Source organism: Bubalus bubalis, chromosome 8 (assembly GCF_019923935.1).
Source record: "Bubalus bubalis isolate 160015118507 breed Murrah chromosome 8, NDDB_SH_1, whole genome shotgun sequence".
NCBI lineage: Eukaryota > Metazoa > Chordata > Mammalia > Artiodactyla > Bovidae > Bubalus > Bubalus bubalis.
Genome location: NC_059164.1, coordinates 50057936 through 50075968, shown reverse-complemented (window position 1 = coordinate 50075968; position 18033 = coordinate 50057936). Strand labels below are relative to the sequence as shown.

Here is an 18033-nt window from a genome sequence, read left to right as displayed (position 1 = left end):
ACAGTTGCTGCTGGAATGTAGAATATAGAGATGGGAGAGGGACTGCTGTTTTTCATTATAAGCTCGTGCCTTCAGAAATATGTACACATATCACTCTGTAAAATCAGATTGTTTTCAAGAGTATTGAGGGATGGAGATTTGATGAAGGCAGTCAAAAGGTACAAAGTTCCAATTATAAGGTAAATAAGTACTAGTGATGTAATATACACCATGATTAATGTAATTAATACTGCTATATGTTAAAGATGAAAGTTGTTGAGAGCAAATTCTAAAACTTCTCATCCCAAGGAAAAATATCTTTTTCTATTTCATTAATTCTGTATCTATATGAGATGATGGATGTCCATTAAACTTTTTATGATGAAAAAAAAGGAATACTAGTTTGCAATGCTCTAGGTCAGGGGATGTCCAACTATGACTTGCAGCCTAAATCTAGCCTGCTGTCCCTTTCTGTAAATAAACTTTTGATGGAACCCAGACAGTCATTAATTTATGTACTGTCTATGGCTGCTTTTGCTCTGCAACAGCTGAATTGAGTAGGTGCAATGGAGATTATATGGTCTGCAAAGCCTAAAATCTTTACTGGTTTTCCCAGTAGTCATGTACGGATGTGCAAGTTGGACTAAAGAAAGCTGAATGCTGAAGAATTGATGCTTTTGAACTATCGTGTTGGAGAAGACTCTTGAGAGTCCCTTGGACTGCAAGGAGATCCAATCAGTCCATCCTAAAGGAAATCAGTCCTGAATAATCATTGGAAGGACTGATGCTGAAGCTGAAACTCCAATACTTTGGCCACCTGATGTGAAGAACTGACTCATTGGAAAAGACCCTGATGCTGGGAAAGACTGAAGGCGGGAGGAGAAGGGGACAACAGAGGATGAGATGGTTGGATGGCATCATCAACTCAATGGACATGAATTTATGTAAGCTCCGGGAGTTGGTGATGGACAGGGAAGTCTGGTGTGCTGCAGTCCATGGGGTCACAAAGAGTCGGACATGACTGAGTGACTGAACTGACTGACTGCCAGCCCTTTACAGAAAAAGTTTACTGAACACTATACTAGGGAAAGGAAAATGACAGCAAAAATGCGAAAACAAACACAAAAGTTTGTCCTTTGAATCCTACGGAATTTTCCATGGTATTTTTAACTATATACAATTTTCATCATAGCCCTGACTTGAGAACCTGTAGCTGCAGTGAATTGAATGTTTGTATTCTCCGTAAATTCATATGCAGAACCCCTTGGCCCAATATGATGACATTTGGGGGAGGGGTCTTGGGGAGGGGATTAGGTCATAAGGGTGGAACTCATGAAAGATATTAGTGCTCACAAAATCTTTTAAGAAGAGGTTGGAGAGCTAGCGAACTCTGCCCTGTGAGAACATAGAGAGAAGAAAGCCATCCATAAGTGAGAAGCAGGGCACTCACCCAGAGCCTGCCCATGCTCGCTCTCTGATCTTGGGCCTCCAGAACTAGGAGAAATATATCCCCGTTCTTTCTAAGTCACTCAGTCTCTGGTTCTTTGTTATAGCAGCCTGAATGAAGACACACGCAGAGGATGGGAGATCACAACAGCTGGGCTGGTTATCTCAAGTTCTGAGTGAGACAAATAAAAAGTAGCTTATATTTTACCATATACGAGGTTCATCTTCAACATATGGCTGTGTTGCTTTTAATTCTTCTGAGCTGTCTTGCATGTTATTGTTAGAATAACCTGTTTATTGGTAAGATTTCCAATAAGTAGCTCTTCTATGTTTTGTCTTCCCTTTGATAACATTCAGCAGTTTTCTAATGCCCATGGTATCAGACACTTCTGCTCCCTGTAATCTAACTAGCCTTTTCAAGATATTCTTATTTTTCATCAGTCCATAAAGTTCTCTCTTTCTGTGTCACTTAGATGTCAATTTTCACTCCTTTTCTTATACACTCTATGATGGAGAATTGCATTTTCCCATAAGTGACAGGTAGCATGACTACAATGCTTTAAACAAGTGCTAATATTTTCCTCCTGTATAATAAGAAATTGAGAAGTAAGAAACTACCGGTGTTAACAAAGCTTCAACAATTTGGATCTTATATTTCTCGAATTCTCTGGGCTTTTCCCTCATGGTCACAAAATGGCTACTACAGCATCGGTCATCATAATCGTATTCAAACAGAAATAAAAGAGAAAGGGGAAAGCACAGCTGTCCCTTTTAGTAAGGAAGCAAAAATTTGCTAGAAACTCTCAAGGACAATTCTATTCATGTGACATATTATCCAGAACAAAAATTCACAGTCATGTGACCACTTCTGGCTGCGACAAAGAGCCTAGAAAAGCATTTGGGGAGGACGCCCAACAGGGTCTGCTATATATAATTAAGTCATTTCTGCTTCTGTGTTCTTGTGCGTATTCTTTCCCTACATACAATGCTCCCTCTGCCTCTCCTTTTCCCAAACTCTTTTTTTCCCCTTAATGGCCAGCTTTACATTTCATCTCTTTTATTAGGCACACCCTAAAACTTTCAATCACTATTCTCTTCCCTTTCTCTGAACATGTTTTTCACATACAGACACATAAAACATTTTTGTTTTTAAAAACAAAAGTATTCTCTACTTAAAGTCATATGCATTTGTTATTTTCCTGATGAAATACTTAGTTCTTGAGAGCAAGACTGCATCTTCTATTAAGTATCTTCTACAAAAGTCAGTCTTTTTTTAGGTAAAATTAGACAATCTATAAGAGATACATTCTTTTTATTCAACTATGAGATTATGTTTCAAAAATCCTCATTTATCTTATCACTGATTTTTTAATGTGGCATGAATTGTGATTTTACAGTAATGAGACTGAGCCTTTAAATCAACACAAGTGTGACTTTAAGGTTATACTGTGTACATATTGATACATTTAAAATTGTTAATACAAAAAAGATACTAACTTTAAAATGCAATGTATTTTTACACCATTAAAATTATTTTTGGACCATTTGGAGGCTGATTACTCTGCTTACTGAACTGTAAGAATTCTAATTCATGTATACCACACAGTAGGCGAGCTTACTGATACTTCCTACAAATGTGGATTAGCCAGGTTTGGGTTCTTAAGTAACTCAAGAGTGCATGTGGGCCTCTCAGTCACGTTAGTTTTGTCTGACTCTTTGCAATTCCATGGACTGTAGCCCTGCCCAGCTCCTCTGCCCATGGAACTTTCCACGCAAGAATACTGAAGTGGGTTGCCATTCCTTCCTCTAGGGGTTCTTCCCAACCCAGGTCTTCTGCATTGCAGGCAGATTCTTTACTGCTCGGCCACCGGGGAAGCCTAACTCAAGAGACTGGAATTAAAAAAAAAAAATCCCTCTCTGGGCCTCCTAATTTTCAAAAGCTTTGTAGCACTTGATTCTTCAAAATGTAAATCTTCCTTCCCCCCCCACTCTTTTAAAGGGCCTTGTGTTTTCCTTTCTGAACTTATAAATGTTCTTATATTTTCTTTGTCATGTGAAATATATACCTTTCCCTCACATCAGAATAATTCTTTATCCAAACAACTGGAAACTGTTTTAATTTCCTGGGTGGAGATTTGAATTGCTGCATATAGTTTATAATAACGCACGTAATTGCCAATGTTGGGAGACTTTTGAACAAAAGGTGAAATAGGAATTAATGGAGGGAATTCACAGCTGATTTAAATCTAAGTATTGGGTACCAATGTCATTTTAGAACAAAGTCCCCTTCAACACAAACACACTTTTAAGAGGGTACTGAAAGTCTGAAGTAGGAGAAGCTGTAGGGCCCTAGGGTACAGATATGTGATGTTAAAAGCAGCAGGCGGGCAACAGGGAGAGATTGGAGGATGTGCCTGACTCTTGGCCTGCTTCTCAGGGAGCAGGAGGCTTTTGCATTGAGAAATAAACCATGCACCTTTTGAAGTTATGCCACATCAATCACAGGTCTTTATATACTGATTAACTGCCTCTCTCAGCAAGAAGGATGAGCCAACTAGACCTCTCAGTACAAAAGAAACCAGTTTGGCAGCTCGTGAATTAACCCTTCTATTGCCAGGGAAACTATTTTTCAGGATAACGAAAACAAATGCTTCAGAAGATAGGCTGGCAAAAATACATGGTAATTATCTTCTAGCTAAACTTTTATCAAGTTTATCACCTAATACGATCTAAGGTCATTATCTAATAACCTAGAGTGGCTGCTAGAGGTGGTAAAAGATGGGAGAATTAAGAAGTTGAAACTTTCTTGTGCAGCAGTCGGCAGTAGTCTGAACCCATCTGAGACATGGAACAGACATGGATTTACCCAAGACTGTTGCATGCTTGATGTTTGGGAGAACTGAGTTGTCTAATATCTCATGTGTCATTTTCTAGAGTAATGGTTCTATAATATTAAAGTGCCTACAAATCACCTGAGCATCTTATTAAACCACCTATGTTGATGCACTACCTCTGGTCAGATCCTGGGTCGCTGTATTTCCAGCAATCACCCAGCTATGAGGCTGCTGCTGGTCTACGAATCACACCATGAAGTAACATGTTACCACAGGACTCTTAGCCTTAACTCATCTGTCTTAACCTATGCTCCAAATCATGTAACCTTTGTTCTCCTCAATCATATGGGGTTTCTGCATTTCTATAGCCTCTCCTACTCTTAGCCCCAGATGTGGCTATACAAGATTAGTGGTGGCCTTCCCAGATGTGCTCTGCCGGTAGATATAGGGAGGTCCCTGCGGGACTGCAGGTCCAACTGTATTATTTTAAAAAAAACAGAGGGATTGATTTGTTAAAGCCTCATATAAATTCAAGAGCTGACTCATCGGAAAAGACCCTGATGCTGGGGAAGATTGAAGAAAGAAGATGGGGACAGCAGAGGATGAAATGGTTAGATAGCATCACCGACTCAATGGACATGAATTTGAGCAAACTCCAGCAGATAGTGGAGGACAGAGGAGCTGGTGTGCTACAGTCCATGGGATTGCAAAGAGATGGACATGACTTAGGGAGTGAACAACAACAACAAATAAATTCAAACATATCAAAGAGAACAAGTAGAGCGAGTGGGAGAAGACTTTATAACATTAAAAAACTCACCTAAGCATATGAATTTTCTAACTTCTTTGGCATATGCAGAACATATTTTAGGCAAAAAAAATACAAGAATGAATTTGCATGCAACAATATACCCGTGGTGTTAAGTAACTTACCCAGTTCTGCCGCTTGGATTGACACCCGAACAGAGAGCAGTAATCATACTTTACTTTTGTATATTTAGTTACAGGGCACTGCTGCATGCATTATCTCTTTAATCCCTATAATAACCCTCTGATGTAGGTGTTATTCTTATTTCACAGATGAAGAAACAGAAACTGGGAGGTTCCATGCCTAATTTCCCAGCCAATAGATGGCAAATTTTGGATTTAATGCAATGGCTCTCAGCCTTGGGGGCATATTGAAATCACTGGCAGAGCTCAAACAATGATACCTGAGTCCCACCCTCAGACATTCAGAGGTAACTGGTTTAGGGAGTGGCCCAGGCATAAGGATTTTTTAAAGCTTCTTGTTGAGTCTAATACAGGATTTCTCAGTCTCAACACTCTGGGCATTTGAGGATAATTCTTTGGTGAGGAGGGCCGTTCTGTGCATTGTAGGGTATTTAGCAGCATCTAGATGTTAATGGCATCTCTCCAGTTGGAAAAACTCAGTGTCTCCAGACATGGCCATATGGCCATATATTCTCTGGGAAGTAGGATCACCTAGCTGAGAAGTACAAAGCTATAAGTGGATTATTGACAGATAGCTATATCATCAGCAGCAACTGCCAGTTTGTTAATTTCTTAATTTACTCATGTCCAGGGAAGTGAAACAATTCTTTGTATCAGGGGCCAAGTTCAGTTGCACCTGACTCTTTTCGACCCCATGCACTGCAGCATGCCAGGCCTCCCTGTCCATCATCAACTCCTGGAGTTTACTGAAACTCATGTCTACTGAGTTGGTGATGCCATCCAACCATCTCATCCTCTGTTGTCCCCTTTTCCTCCTGCCTTCAATCTTTCCCAGCATCAGAGTCTTTTCCAGTGAGTCAGTTCTTCCCATCAGGTGGCAAAAGTATTGGAATTTCAGCTTCAGCATCAGTCCTTCCTGGAGAAGGACTTACCTGCCTTAATTTTAGCGACATACTAGCAACCACAACAGGAGAAGGCAATGGCACCCCACTCCAGTACTCTTGCCTGGAAAATCCCATGGACAGAGGAGCCTGGAGGGCTGCAGTCCATGCGGTCGCTAGGAATCAGACACAACTGAGCGACTTCACTTTCACTTTTCCCTTTCATGCATTGGAGAAGGAAATGGCAGCCCACTCCAGTGTTCTTGCCTGGAGAATCCCAGAGATGGAGGAGTCTGGTGGGCTGCCGTCTATGGGGTTGCACACAGTCGGACACGACTGAAGCAACTTAGCAGCAGCATCAGTCCTTTTAATTAATATTCAGGACTGATTTCCTTTAGGATGGACTGGTTGGATCTCCTTGCAGTCCAAGGGAATCTCAAGAGTCTTCTCCAACACCACAGGAGAGTATTTTTGCAACACTATATTTATTTGATGATTATCTGATATAAAAAGACAAAAGAAAGTTCTGTTCACGTGTAGTTTTTTTAGTTCACTCAATCACATGTTCTTAGTGTTACTACATGCTGGGCCAGTATTTCCCAATCTTGCTTGATGATAAGGATCACCTAGAATGCTTGTTAAAACAACAAGATTCCTAGGCCTTAGCTCAGAACTACTCCATCAGAATTTCCAGGGAGAGGCCAGAAAATCCAGGTAATTTAACAAGTGCCCTAAGGTAAGCCATATTATCTGGGAACTTTGGGAAAAACTGTGTAAGGCAAAGGGAATTCAGAGAGAAACAAGCCCCTCCCCCATGGAGATATAACCAAAGAGCTGTAAGTCATGACACTAAGAACGGAATTACAAGTGTGTACGAGCCCAGAGCACAGCGTCTGGGTGGCAGGAACACCTTTTTTTCAGTTGGGGAAGCATTGCTCAGAGAAAGGTATATGTAGGAGATGTTGTCTGTCTTAAATAACCAGGACTCAGCTTTAAATGTTCATTTCAGGTAGAGAAAGTCAACAAGAGAAAAACCCTTCTGGTTATGATTTCTAGTTCCTGAGCTTGTAGCCATGCAAATAGAAGTTCAATAAATATCTATTCTTTGATCAACTTTCAGTCTAAGGCTCATTCACCATAAAGTTCTCTTGCCAATCATTCCATAAACTCAGTATTATCCTCAAATGAACATGAGAAGAAAATGTGCCTGGGCCAGAAGTTTGCAGACAGATTAACATTTTGCATCTCATTTAAGCACTCCCTCACTCAGATTTCTTCTCCATATATATATATATATATATATAAAGGTATATATATACATAAAGGTATATATATATATATATATATATATATATATATATAAAGGTACTCGAAAGTTTTTATTAGAAGTTGAGTTACAAGCTTCCCTGGTGGCTCAGTGGTGAAGAATCTGCCTGCCAATGCAGGACACATGGGTTCGATCCTGTGCTCCACAACAGGAGAAGCTACCACAATGTGAAGCCGTCACCCAGCAACTAGAGAGTAGCTTCCACTGGTCACAGCTAGAGAAAAGCCCACATAGCAATGAAGACCCCCAGCACAGCCAAAAATATTAAAAAAAAAAAAATTGAGTCACTACAGGATTGCTAGTGTGCATAAAAGGACGCAACAAGCTTCTCCAGAGAATTGATGGCAACGTGAATAGCCTCCCCAGATTGTGCAGAGGACCTACCGCTAGATGATGGCACTGGCACTGCAAAGCAAGTGCAAGCTCTGGGGACATCTCCGAATGTTCCTCCTGCTCCTAAGGCCACTTCCCAGGAAGTCCGATAAGAGGAGGCTGGTTCTAGAAGAAAGAGGCCAACTCAGATATAATCTCAAGATGTCTTTATACAACTACCCACTCACCATTTCCCTCAACCTTACTTCTTATGCTTTTTCACAGGATTTATCGTTCCTTGACATTTATTATTTATCTGTTTGTTATTTCTCTTTCCCCTGCTGCTGCTAAGTCGCTTCAGTCGTGTCCGACCCTGTGCAACCCCATAGACAGCAGCCCACTAGGCTCCTCTGTCCCTGGGATTCTCCAGGCAAGAACACTGGAGTGGGTTGCCATTTCCTTCTCCAATGTATTAGAGTGAAAAGTGAAAGTGAAGTCGCTCTTTCCCTACTAGATTGTAAATTCTATTAGGTCAGAGACTTTTCTAGTCTTACTCACTTTTGAAACCCCAACATCTAATAAATATCCTTCATGCATAGTAGCCACTCATCAAACATCTGTCGAATAGTAAAATAGGTTATTTATTCATCTAGGGCTTCCCTGTCACCCAGGTGGTAAAGAACCTGCCTGCAATGTGGGAGACCTACGTTTAATCCCTGGGTTGGGAAGATCCCCTGGAGGAGGGCATGGCAACCCACTCCAGGATTCTTACCTGGAGAATACCCATGGACAGAAAAGCCTGGCGGGCTATAATCCATGAGGTCCCAAAGAGCCAGACATGACCGAGAGACTAACACTTTGACTATTTGTTTATCTAGAATCTTGGTTTTCTTCTTTGTAGACTCAACATGCTTGCCATTAGTTGTCAATATCTAACTCTCTCTGGGCTGTAATGTTTATTACATCAAAGATACTGTCTATCTTGTTTTATATTTATCCCCTGGGACCAACATGTAGTAGATGCTTAGTAATTATCTATTGATTTAATAGATCAATGAGTGAATACGTGAATCAATACAGGAGGCCAGCACTAAATAGCTCTAATCTCATGAACTCTGCTTCTCCAAACAGTATGGTCACTATCAGCATTGACATTCGGTTCAGCAAATTCCAGAACTGAGCAGCCCTGATTATTAGAGCAGTCAGCTTATCCTGTGACAGTGTAAGACTAGAAATGGCTAATGAAGAAATAATCCTGCAACACTTGAAGTAAAAAAAAAAAAGTCAAGGAAGGAAAATCCTTGTATCAGTGACAGGGAACCTGTTTGAAATAGTTGGTCAGTATAAATGAAACAGGGGCTTCCCAGTTGGCTCAGTGGTAAGAATCCACCTGCCAATGTAGGAATCATAAGAGATGCATGTTCAATCCCTGGGTTGGGAAGATTCCCTGGAGGAGGAAATGGTACCCCATTCCAGTATTCTTGCCTGGAAAATCCCACTGACAAAGGAGACTGGTGGATTACAGTCCATGAGGTCACAAAAGAGTTGGACATGACTGAGCATCTGAGCACATGGATGAAACAGACAGCCTTGCTAGTCAAGAAAAGTGACTGTCCAGTGGGGAGACAGCAAAGGTATGGGAGTCCAGCCTAACGATTAAGAGTGAACCCTGAAAACTCATTGGAAGTCATTGATAAGGTCCTCTCACTCAGCAGCAGCAGTAAGCCTTCTACCATAGGGAGTCACTTCCAACCTGAAAAGGGATTCCATAAGAAAAGAGGGTTATCTGTTGACATCACCTTCAAACTAAGACCTGCTTCATGCTCAGGATACAACTGTATTCTGGAATCCTTGGCTCTCGAAAAAACAAGTCCTGATTTTTCCAAAGCAGTCATTGTTGATGACTTCAAATATGCCTTACAACATCCTTTTCCATTATTGCCACACACAGAATATGATATTATTTGAATGGCACAGTTGGATAAACAGACCGGGCAACTCCACCTGCCGACTCAAGGGCTCAGGAGAGCAGGACATTAGGCACACCGAGAACTCTTTTTGCAAAGTAGCAATTAGGCTGCAGCTCACTGTTTAGAAGTTTTGTGCTTGCAGATGCAATCCATCATGGAGGGATTACTTCATGTCAGGTTTTTCTTTTAAGCCAAGAAATATTTACTGAGTACCTACTATGTTCCAGGTTCTTTTCAAATCCAGAAACAAAACAGAGACCTCTCTCTTATGAAGATTACATTCTAGTAAGGTGAGACAAAAACAGACAAATAAACCTATGTTAGGTGTTGATCAAGTGCTAAGAAAGCATATCCACCAGGTTAAGCAGAAGGGAAAGCCATGGTGTGGATGCAGAGATGGGAGCAATTTTATCTAGACAGTGAGAGTATCTGTTAGTTTCCTATTGTTGCTGTAGCAAGTAGCCACATGCTTAATGGTCGAAATCAATACAAATTTATTACCTTACAGTTCTGGAGGTGAGAAGTCTGAAATGGATTGGCAGGGCTGCATTCCTTCTAGATGTTCTGGTGGGTGAGGGGTGGAGGAGGAGGGGGAGGTGGGTGGTGGTTGATCCATTTCCTTGTCTTTTTCAGCTTCTAGAGGCTTCCTCCAGTTAGAAAGCCAGCACCAGAAATCTTCAGATCTCCTCGCCTTCCTCCACTCACTCCTTCTTATAAGGACCCCTGTTTCTATTGGACCCACCCACACAGCCTTGGATAATTGCCTCAACAGCTGTAACTGAATCACAGGTGTAGTCTATCTGGCTATATAAGGTAACATAGTCACAGGTTCCAAGAATTAGGAAGTCAACCTCTTTGCTGCAGCAGAAAGGGGGAGGGCGGAATTGGGATTATTCTACCTATAGCAGTAGGATTCTCTGGTAAGGTGGCACTTAAGCAACAGCCCTCCATCAAGGTGCAGGAGAGCCATGTAGATATCAGGAACTGAGGGTTCTCGGCCCTGGGAGCAGCAATGCAAAGACCTTGTGGAGGGAGTGGACCCAGTGTGCTTCAGGATGGAGAAGGAGCCCAGTGTGCCTGAGTAGAGAGAGAAGGGGAATTGTGGTAGGAAAAAGATCAGAGGGATAGCTGCAGGTTGGGTAACATGAGGTTGGTGGAGTCCAGGTGGGTCATATCAGAACCACTTGGGTAACCTACTTCGATCCTCACAGCAACCAGGTAAAGAAGCTGCTGTTATTTGTCTCACTATTAATAAGAGAAGAGGCTTAGTAAAGTGCAACCAGCTCGAGGTTGCACAGCTTCCAAGTGCTAAAGCCAAGTTTTTGTCTGCACCAGGGCTTCCCTGGTGGCTTAGATGGTAAAGAATCTGCCTGCCATGCAGGAGACCCAGGTTCTATCCCTGGGTCAGGAAGATCCTCTGGAGAAGAGATGGCTACCCACTCCAGTATTCTTGCCAGGGAAATCCCATAAACAGAGGAGCCTGGTGGGCTATAATCCATGGGGTCTCAAAGTATTGGACACGACTGAGCAACTAACACACGCACACAATTGATTTCAGAGTGTTCACACACAACCCCTCTACCAGCTGCCTCTTTATGTTCTGAAGTTTGAAGAACCAGCATTGAAGGGGAGCTGACAATCCTGGAACAAGGATTTACAGGAACAAGAAGATCTACTAACGTGGAGAAATATCCATGTCCTTCTGAGTCACTACTTCAGTTGTGACTCAGAAGCTGTATCAGTGGGACAGAAAGCACAGGACAAGGTCCAAATAGCTCCTACCAATTCCCCATGTGACAACAAAATTAAGAGTTGTGGTTGCTGCTGCTAAGTTGCTTCAGTCGTGTCCGATTCTGTGAGACCCCATAGACGGCAGCCCACCAGACTCCCCCGTCCCTGGGATTCTCCAGGCAAGAACACTGGAGTGGGTTGCCATTTCCTTCTCCAATGCATGAAAGTGAAAAGTGAAAGTGAAGTCGCTCAGTCGTGTCTGACTCTTCCCAACCCCATGGACTGCAGCCTACCAGGCTCCTCCATCCATGGGATTTTCCAGGCAAGAGTACTGGAGTGGGGTGCCATCGCCTTCTCCTGTTGTGGTTGCTAGTATGTTGCTAAAATTAAGGCAGGTAAGCTTTTTGTCCTTTGAGGTTTACTATCTATAAAACGGTAATACAGGGTTGTAAACATAACTTGCTATTGAAAAATAAAAGAGAGCTTCAGACTGATACGAATTTTTAAAACAGAAAAATGGGGCATTGTGTCATCAGAAGACACTGTATTAAAAGATTATCTTTTAATAGCGTCTGTATAATAGTACGTTGTCCTGGTGCACGGGTGTGCACGCATGCCTGCATGTGCACACACATACAGGAGTGTGCACACACATTTTCTAATATTTGATTGGCAACTTCCGTTAGAAAGGCAGAGGGCCTTTGTTTTTGCATGGCCTTTATTAGTTCTTTTCCTGTAGCTCACAGTTTTTGCCACATTCCCTGGTAAAAGATGAGATGTCTTGGGATGATTTTGAAGGTTGTGTCCCAGAGGGGCTCCTGGAAAGAATAAAAGGCTTCTAGAGATTTCTTAGTCACAGTGAAGTCTTTTTTTCCTGATTCCTGTGCCCAGTGAGTGCAATGCATTTAGGGGAGCAAGGCAGACCCAGTGTTGTTGGCATGGTTCCTAGAACAGTCCATCCATGTGAACTGTTAATAAAATTATATGTTTATAGAAAATTGGGCAATTTAAAGGCAGAGCTCTGTGTTCCTTTCCAAACACCTTCTTGGTTGTTTAGAATAGAATTGTTAAGCATGTGAGCTGATTCTTTAGTTTCTACCATTCACAGCTCCCACTCATGTCTTTGAAAATTTCTTTATGGCATCTATTCACAGTAGTCAAATTGCGAAAGTTAAATGATATACATTAAGGAAAAAATAGGCCCCTGTGGCTGCTGGTGCTTTTGTCATCATAACGGGAGTCGGGAATCCTAGAGGGACCCGCATTGTTCATGCAGCCATCCAGGAACAATACACAGTACAGAGTGTCAGAAATCATGAAGTATCGCCCTTAACGTGATCATATCACAGCTCCCGCTCCACCCTGCAGCGCTTCCTCCTCACTCCTGCCATGCCCGCCACCCCTGCTTCTTAACACGTGGAGCTCTGTGGAGAAGGAGGACCACGTCACCTCATTGTGATGCCTTACCTCTCACGACTCTCTTACCGCTACCCCAGCCTGCCTCCCGTGAGTGTTTTCTGAGCTGCGGAGCTGCCCACAAGGAACAACAGATCTGAACAACCAGGACGATTCCACAGGAGGTCTGAGAAGCGTTCCATAGGGAAATTTTCGTCTTGCAGCCTCCATTGTGAACTGGCTCAACGGAGCAGGAAAACACCACAGTGAGGGACTCTAGGGGAAATGGCCTTTTGTGAAAGTGGAAAGATCTAGGTGGAGACTTTCCAATTTAAAGATATTCAATGATGCAGTTATTATAAGTTCAATATCTGAATTTTTAGACACCAAGGATCCCCGAAGTAAACAGAACATGCTTTTGAGACTCAAAGCACTCATATGACCCATGTCCAAGCCTCATCTAGGTATTAGGCTTCAGCCATCAGTGGAGCCAGCTCTGCTGGAAGGGAGGAGGGACTGAGAATGGAATTGGGAAGCAAAAAATGTGGGCTTAGGTTTTTCCACTTACTAATATCATGAACTTGGGAAGCTTGCTGCCCTTCTGAACCTCAATGCCCACATAAGAAAAATGGGCATAATATTTCTCTTACTGAATTGCTGTAAGGCATAAGTGAGGTCATTCACAGGGAATTACTTTGAAAGTTGTTCTGTTCAGCTGCTAAGTCATGTCCAGCTCTTTGTGACCCCATGGGCGGCAGTATGCCAGGCTTCCCTGTCCTTCACCAGCTCCCGGAGTTACTCAAATTCATATCCATTGAGTCAGCAATATTACCTAACCATCTCATCCTATGTTGTCCCCTTCTCGTTGTGCCTTCAATCTTTCCCAACATCAGGGTCTTTTCCAATGAGTCGGCTTTTTGTATCAGGTGGCCAAAGTACTGGAGCTTCAGTATCAGTCCTTCCAATGAATATTCAAGATTCATTTCCTTTAGGAAAGATTGGTTTAATCTCCAAGCACTCCAAGGGACTCTCAAGAATCTTCACCACCACCACAATTTGAAAGCATTAATTCTTCCACACACAGCCTTCTTTATGGTCCAGCTCTCACATCCGTACATGACTACTGGAAAAACCATAGCTTTAACTATAGAGACTTTTGTTTGCAAAATGATAGGTCTGTTTTTTTAATATCCTGTCTAGCTTTGTCAATGCTACAAAAATGTAATCTGTCAATGTCAATAATGGGAAAAAACAAAATCAGTGCATTGGCCTTGCACTCCTCCAATTTCTTTGTTCTGTTTAAATGTGACCTCTTTGCAAAAGTGGTTTAGATGTCTTGTCAATTATTGGTGTCCTTAGAAACCAACTTATTATTTTTAACTGATAATAATGTGATGATGCAGACTTGCATTAGTTACAATAAACAAAAAGAACTTACAAGAACCAACATGAAATACTTACAAGGTTTAAAAACTGTGGGACTATTTTGGACCACTGACCCAGGAGGAGGGTTGGTTGAAGTTGAGCTGACATCTTCCTATCACAATCAGATTTAGGCATTCCTGTCTGTAAAAGGGCTATTTTTCTCATATGGAAGCTATCTTCTCTTAGACTAAGATAACCATGTTATTCTTCACTAGTCATTATTTAAATAGCACAAAATATGGTGAATGACATGAGCAATAATTCATTGAAAATGTTTTGCTTGCATAATGATACCTGCAGGTATGTGCTCATGTGCTCAGTCGTCTCTTGACTCTTTGCAACCTTATGGACCGTAGCCTATCAGACTCCTCTGTCCATGGGATTTCCCAGGCAAGAATGCTGGAGTGGGTTGCCATTTCCTTCTCCAGGGGATCTTCCAGGGATTGAACCCATGTCTCTCGAGTCTCCTGCACTGCAGGCAGATTCTTTACCACTGAGCCACAGGGAAAGCCCTACCTGCAGGCTGCAGGCATGCATCATATAAATTTACTTTCAATATTTTTAGGCACTGCTGTTCTGTGAGCATGACTTTCCTTTTGTCTTCATTTATTTTTTATTTATATCTCTTTCTTCTGCTTGCTATTTTCCCCCCTTTCCCTTTCTTTATTCAGCTCTTTGTCCTTCCAAGACAAGAGAAACTTATAGTTGGTCACATTCAATCAGATAGACTACTTTAATCAGTGTATCAGCTCAAATTAATATACTTTGGAGGAAACCCTTGTTTTTGTTTTTTCTATTTATTTATTTATTATTTTTTTTCCAACTACAATTTTATTTTATTTTTAAACTTGACAAAATTGTATTAGTTTTGCCAAATATCAAAATGAATCTGCCACAGGTATACATGTGTTCCCCATCCTGAACCCTCCTCCCTCCTCCCTCCCCATACCATCCCTCTGGGTCGTCCCAGTGCACTAGCCCCAAGCATCCAGTATCGTGCATTGAACCTGGACTGGCAACTCGTTTCATACATGATATTTTACAGGTTTCAATGCCATTCTCCCAGGAGGAAACCCTTGTTTTTGATTCCTGTTCTTCAATAAAGGAGATCCTCTACTGTTAGACCTGGAATACCCTGTTAGGCCAAATGATGTAGAGGGAAAGACGCATACAGGTGTGTTTGGAAAAAAAGCAAACATCCATGTTCAGAAAAAATGAAGCAAGTGCAGTTATCCATTCAACACACTCTGAGTTAAACAGGAAAGGACGGGACAGCTGTTGAACACACTAGAAATACGCCTAGGTAAGTAATCTAGCAAACAAGACATGCTGACATTATAAATTATAAATCGGTCGAGTGAACTTTGATGAGAATTAAAATGCTGCACAGAGCTCTAATTGAATACTTTTCATTTTGTCTTCTCAGTCTGATAAATCTGTGAGAAGACAGAAGCATATGTAACCTACATCTTTACCCTAAAATGACTGTAACTTTCTGAGTTTTCTCATTAATTACAGTAATTTTTTTCCACACGCTCAAATTGTCAGGGTATGAATAAGAAAAAATGATTTAATGATATGATTTATTGCAGAAGCACAGAACATTCAGAAGTAGATAGCAAAGACCTTTTATATTTTTTCCCCTGTTTTTATGATCAAGCTTTCAGAAAAAATAGATGTGAACAATTCACATTCTAAGATTAGGAAACCTCAGTTGCCACTTTAGCGGTTTCAGCATTTCTAGCCCTGAAGTGATATATGCCATCTGCCCTCTAAAAACACAGAACTGGAGTATAAATTTGATCCACATATGGCTTAGGACCTAGCTTTAATATCTAAGGATTTTTCATATTCTTGTCATATTTTTGAATTCAGTTTAAAAAAAAAAACTGAATTCAATCAGGCTTGAAAAGAAGCAGTAGAATTTTCACTTTGGTTGATATTTTACTTTTTTGCTATGGCAATTAAAAATATTTGTTACCTGTCATGAAGTATAATATCAAATGAGTGGCAATTTTGAAAATACTTTTTAATCTTTTTTGAATTTCCTATAAATATAAAGGAATTTTTGTAGAAAATGTTTATTTACTCTGATTTAAAATAAAAGTAGATTTTATTATTTATGGTAAATTGCTACTGAAATTACTAATAGAAGTCATCAGGTAATATAGACAAGGCTTCCCTGGTGGCTCAGTAGTAAAGAATATGCCTGCCAATTCAGGAGACACAGGTTTGATCCCTGGGTTGGGAAGATCCCCTGGAGGAGGAAATGGCAACCTGCTCTAGTATTCTTGCCTGGGAAATCACATTGACAGAGGAGCCTGGCGAGCTACAGTCCACGGGGTCACAGATAGTCAGACATGACTGAGTGACTAAGCATGCCCACACAGCACCGTGTAGACAAATGTTGGCAGAACTACTAGGCAAATGAAGACTAGTTTAAAATACATATAGTCCTTTATTAGGAAATATCTGTTTTTATTGGGTTGGTCATAAAATTATGTTTCATATATTGATCAATAAATGGATTGATACTTAAAATTTTAGATATATTTTTCTAGGGTAAATTGTTTGTATCTTCTAAGCTAGAAACTGTCTTAGGCATTATTTGGTCCCAGGCAAAATTCCTCACCCAGTAGGTTTCTGGTGACTGCTGAATGGTAAAATGGGCACTGTGTAATTTCTCATCTTCCCCCTGTCTTTCAGCTGCAGCCCCTGCCCTTTTCCACATCTCTAGGAATCCTAGTTTTTTTTCCTCTCTATTATTTCTCTTGTCTTCTTCTAGTACCTATCACAGTCCATTTAGAGCTGGCTCAAACTTGCCTCAAAGACTTGAAACCCCTCAGGGAAGGACCTGACCATGACTCTGTCTTGCCTCTGAGCCATCCGCACCTCTGCTCCAGGAATGAGGCCAGTGCTGAGCTGGTTGGAGCAGCAGGAGCAGTGGTGCAGAGAAATCTGGTTCCATGAGCATCTTTTCTCTTAGTTTTGAGATTTGTAGAGCTGCTCATTAAAAACCTTGTCTCCAGTGTTGGCTGAGCATCCCCCAAACACGCTTAACAACATGCTTCATTAAAGAGCAACTCATTACTCAAAAGCAAGTTCTTCATGCACTGACAAGGTTATGATGGATCTTATGTTACATAAACAGTGTTTATGACTTCCAGAGAGAACACATCTGTTTCCATCCCAGCTCAGAGAGACTCTACCATTCAGATGCTCCTTGTGTTTGGCAAACCAACACTCATTCTCATCACACCAAAAGTAACTTTAAAAGCCTACTTAAATGAGGAAAAACTTCCAGTTAAAAGTAAGACTATACTCAGTATGATTATTTAACATCAAGTATAATCACCCATCATTTTTTCCATGAAACTGTTCATTTAAAAATTGGACTCATCTTTTTTTAAAAAAAGTTAAATAAATGTATACTTCTTTGAGAAGGCAATGGCAACCCACTCCAGTACTCTTGCCTGGAAAATCCCATGGACGGAGGAGCCTGGTAGGCTGCAGTCCATGGGGTCTCTAAGAGTCGGACACAACTGAGCGACTTCACTTCACTTCACTTCATTTTACTTAATAAACATCTATTTTTCTAAACCTTTGACCTTGCCCTTTTAATTGGCCATTCCTCTCCTATCCCAAACATCCCTCTGGCTCATTTATTGCCCCTTTAGATGATCTGTCTACAGTCAAGCTTCCTGGTCTCCCCACAGCATCCTGCAAACACTTCCCACATTCTGCAACCAACCTCCCGCGTTCTGGCTTACCTCCCATTAAAA

At 41.3% G+C, this 18033-nt stretch overlaps 1 protein-coding gene and 1 long non-coding RNA gene across 3 annotated transcripts in view; one reads left to right on the top strand and one right to left on the bottom strand.

Moving 5' to 3' along the window:
* The window catches only part of CTTNBP2 (cortactin binding protein 2), a 474139-nt gene that overhangs the window by 190941 nt on the left and 265165 nt on the right, over positions 1 to 18033 (bottom strand). Inside the window, exons 1-2 of one of the 2 annotated variants that reach the window (XM_044946624.2) lie at positions 10202 to 10338; positions 7803 to 7916 (exon numbers count right to left, since the gene is read on the bottom strand). In XM_044946624.2, the coding sequence (XP_044802559.2) occupies positions 7803 to 7853 (51 nt within the window). In that variant the 5' untranslated portion in view covers positions 7854 to 7916; positions 10202 to 10338. Of the gene's footprint in view, positions 1 to 7802; positions 7917 to 10201; positions 10339 to 18033 lie in introns of those variants that run through there. The other variant, XM_044946625.2, reaches the window with a different exon arrangement.
* Positions 6752 to 13243, top strand: LOC123334705. The gene is made up of 3 exons (XR_006552753.2): positions 6752 to 6827; positions 10334 to 10513; positions 12800 to 13243. It is a non-coding gene; the product is annotated as an uncharacterized LOC123334705 (long non-coding RNA).